General features: G+C 45.9%; 1 protein-coding gene across 1 annotated transcript; it reads right to left on the reverse strand.

The window, feature by feature from the left end:
- Positions 1–820: 820 nt before the first annotated feature.
- On the reverse strand, positions 821–2,279 carry LOC142510596 (uncharacterized). The gene is made up of 2 exons (XM_075619620.1): positions 1,394–2,279; positions 821–1,020 (listed from the first exon to the last, which is right to left on the reverse strand). Exons 1-2 carry the CDS (start codon positions 2,277–2,279, stop codon positions 821–823), a joined length of 1,086 nt encoding a protein of 361 aa, XP_075475735.1.
- Positions 2,280–2,634: the final 355 nt, after the last annotated feature.

A 2,634-nucleotide genomic window follows, 5' to 3' on the forward strand; every position in this document is an offset into this window, starting at 1 on the left:
GCCGCGCTGCCCTTACACCTGCTAAAACTTCTTCATATGCTACCTCATTTTTAGATGCCCTGAAGTCTAGCCTTACAGGCAACTTCACTTCATCTCCCTTTGGAGAGTTAAATAACACTCCAACTCCGCTGCCCTCATTGGTGGATGAGCCATCCACGTACACCCTCCAGAGATATTCTACCTCGACATGCAGAGTCTTGATCGCGGTCCTGGGTCCATATTGAATGTCATACTCTCCTAGTTTAGTGGTCCACTTAACCAACCTTCTCGGGACGTCAGCATGAGTCATTATCTTCCCGAGAAGGCTGTTAGTGAGGACCATAATGGGGTGAGATGGAAAGTATGGCTTTAGCTTTCGAGCCGTGGTGACTAAAGCTAGGGCAAGTTTTTACACCTCTGTATATATGAGCTCAGCTCCTTTTAGCACGTGAGAGATGTAATACACATGATTCTGTTTAGTGTCGTTTTGTTTGATCAGGACCGAGCTCACAGCTGCTTCGGTGGCTGAAAGATAAACATATAATTGCTCTCCCATAGATGGTTTTGATAATATGGAGAGCTCGGCCAAATACATCTTCAAGTCGTCGAATGCCTTCAAACATTCTTCATCCCACTCAAACTTCTTAGCTTTCTTGAGAATGCGGAAGAAAGGCAGACTTCGATGTGCTGCTCTTGAAATGAATCATGATAAAGCTGCGATTCTTCCGGCAAGCTTCTGGACCTCCTGGAGATTCCTAGGAGGTGACATAGATTGGATGGCCTTTAATTTCTCGGGGTTGGCCTCAATTTGTCTTCCTGTTACCATATATCCCAGAAATTTTCAGCTCCTGACTCCGAAGGTGCATTTTTGTGGGTTCAGCTTCAAACCATAAGATCTTAGAGTGACAAAGGTCTCACGGAGGTCGGCGATGAGGTAAGTCAAACTCTTGTAATTCACCAAAATATCATCCACGTAGACCTCCACATTACTTCCAACTTGAGCTGAGAAAACCCTATCCATGAGCCTTTGATAAGTAGCTCCTGTATTTTTTAATCCGAAAGACATTACCACATAACAAAATGTCCCTCGGAGGTGATGAAGCTTACTTTATATTGGTCTTCCTTTGCTAGTGGGATTTGATGATATCATTGATAAGCATCCATCATGCATAAATATTGATGACCCGTGGTGGATTCAACTAGCTGATCTATCCTTGGCAAGGGGTATCAATCTTTTGGGTAAGCCTTGTTGAGATATCTGATATCGACACACATCCTCCATTTTCCCGAGCTCTTAAGGACGAGGACAACATTTGATAACCATGTTGGGAAAAAGACCTCTTGTATGTGTCCTGCTCTAAGCAGCTCGTCCACCTGCTTCTTTATTATCTTGTCTTTTTCAGGGCCAAAGTGCCTTTTCCTCTGTTTGACTGGTCAGGCTTCAGGAAGTATATTGAGGTGGTGTTCCATGACCTTTGGACTAATCCCTTGAAGCTCTTGTGGGGACCAGTGAATACATCAGAATTATCCTTTAAACAGGCCAACAGATCATGCTTAGTTTCGGGGTTCAGGTCGGCCGCCACTCTGACGTTTCGCTGGATTCCTATCTTCACCATCTCTGGCTCTTCCTCCGATGTAAGTTGGACCTTCTTTTTGGAGATCATTCTTTGCTCAGTTCTAATCATCCCCACCTTGGTTTGAGACTTCTTTACTTCTACCTTCACCTCATCTACATAGCAACGGCGTGAGGACTTCTGGTCCCCACATATGGCTCCCACTTCGTTCCCTGCAGGGTACTTCAGCTTTTGATGGTAAATGGAGCTCACAGCTCGGAAGTCAGCCAGGGCCGGTCGGCCCAATATCCCATTGTACAAAGAAGGGGAATCCACCACAGTAAAACACGTCATTTTGGTGATGCGGTGCGGTCCCGTCCCCAAATATAAGGAAAGCATGATTTGTCCAATGGTTTGGACCGCATGTCCTATGAAGCAAGATAACGGCGTAGAGACAGGGTCAAACTCGAAGCCTTCTACCTTCATTTGATCCAGAGTTCTTTTGAAAAGAATATTGACTGAGCTTCCGGTGTCAACAAATATTCTTGCAACGTCATAGTTGGCGACAATGAGAGTTACTAACAAGGCATCGTTGTGAGGTGCCACAATACCTTTCAGTTCCTCGGGTCCAAAACTGATAATTGGGTCGGACTTGGGAGCGAGGTCTAACCCAAGGCTCTCCAATCTCCTACTATGGGCTTTCCGAGCTCTGCCTGAATCTCCGTAAATTGAACCGTCGGATATCATGTGAATTATACATCGGGTCGGATCATTAGCTATCTGTTCGACCTGAGATCCCTGTTTTCGTTGGAGGTCTGCTCGGCCCCCCTGGTTGGGTCGATTTTCTCTGGGTGGTGGTCTATGATTCACCCAGGGGGGGTCCCCGACCTCTCCTATTAACTTGATATTGTCCTTCCGGCCGGGTTAGGAGGTCCTTTATGTGAGGGTCCATTTGAATGATCATTTGCACCTCTTCCCCCAGTCTCTGATAGTCATTTGTAACGTGGACATATTCCTGATGGAACTCGAAAAACTTATCCGAGAGAGGTAAATGTGGCCATTTTTTGGCTTGAAAATTTGTCCCTCCGGAGACCCCGCGTGA

The sequence above is a fragment of the Primulina tabacum genome, chromosome 1 (assembly GCF_025594145.1).
Source record: "Primulina tabacum isolate GXHZ01 chromosome 1, ASM2559414v2, whole genome shotgun sequence".
In the NCBI taxonomy this organism is placed as follows: Eukaryota; Viridiplantae; Streptophyta; class Magnoliopsida; order Lamiales; family Gesneriaceae; genus Primulina; species Primulina tabacum.

Coding starts and splice junctions, on each gene's coding strand:
- LOC142510596 (XM_075619620.1), bottom strand. CDS start 2,279: ATGATATCCGACGGTTCAATTTACGGAGATTCAGGCAGAGCTCGGAAA. Junction 1,021..1,393: donor CCAGTCAAACAGAGGAAAAG/GCACTTTGGCCC, acceptor TAAAAAATACAG/GAGCTACTTATCAAAGGCTC.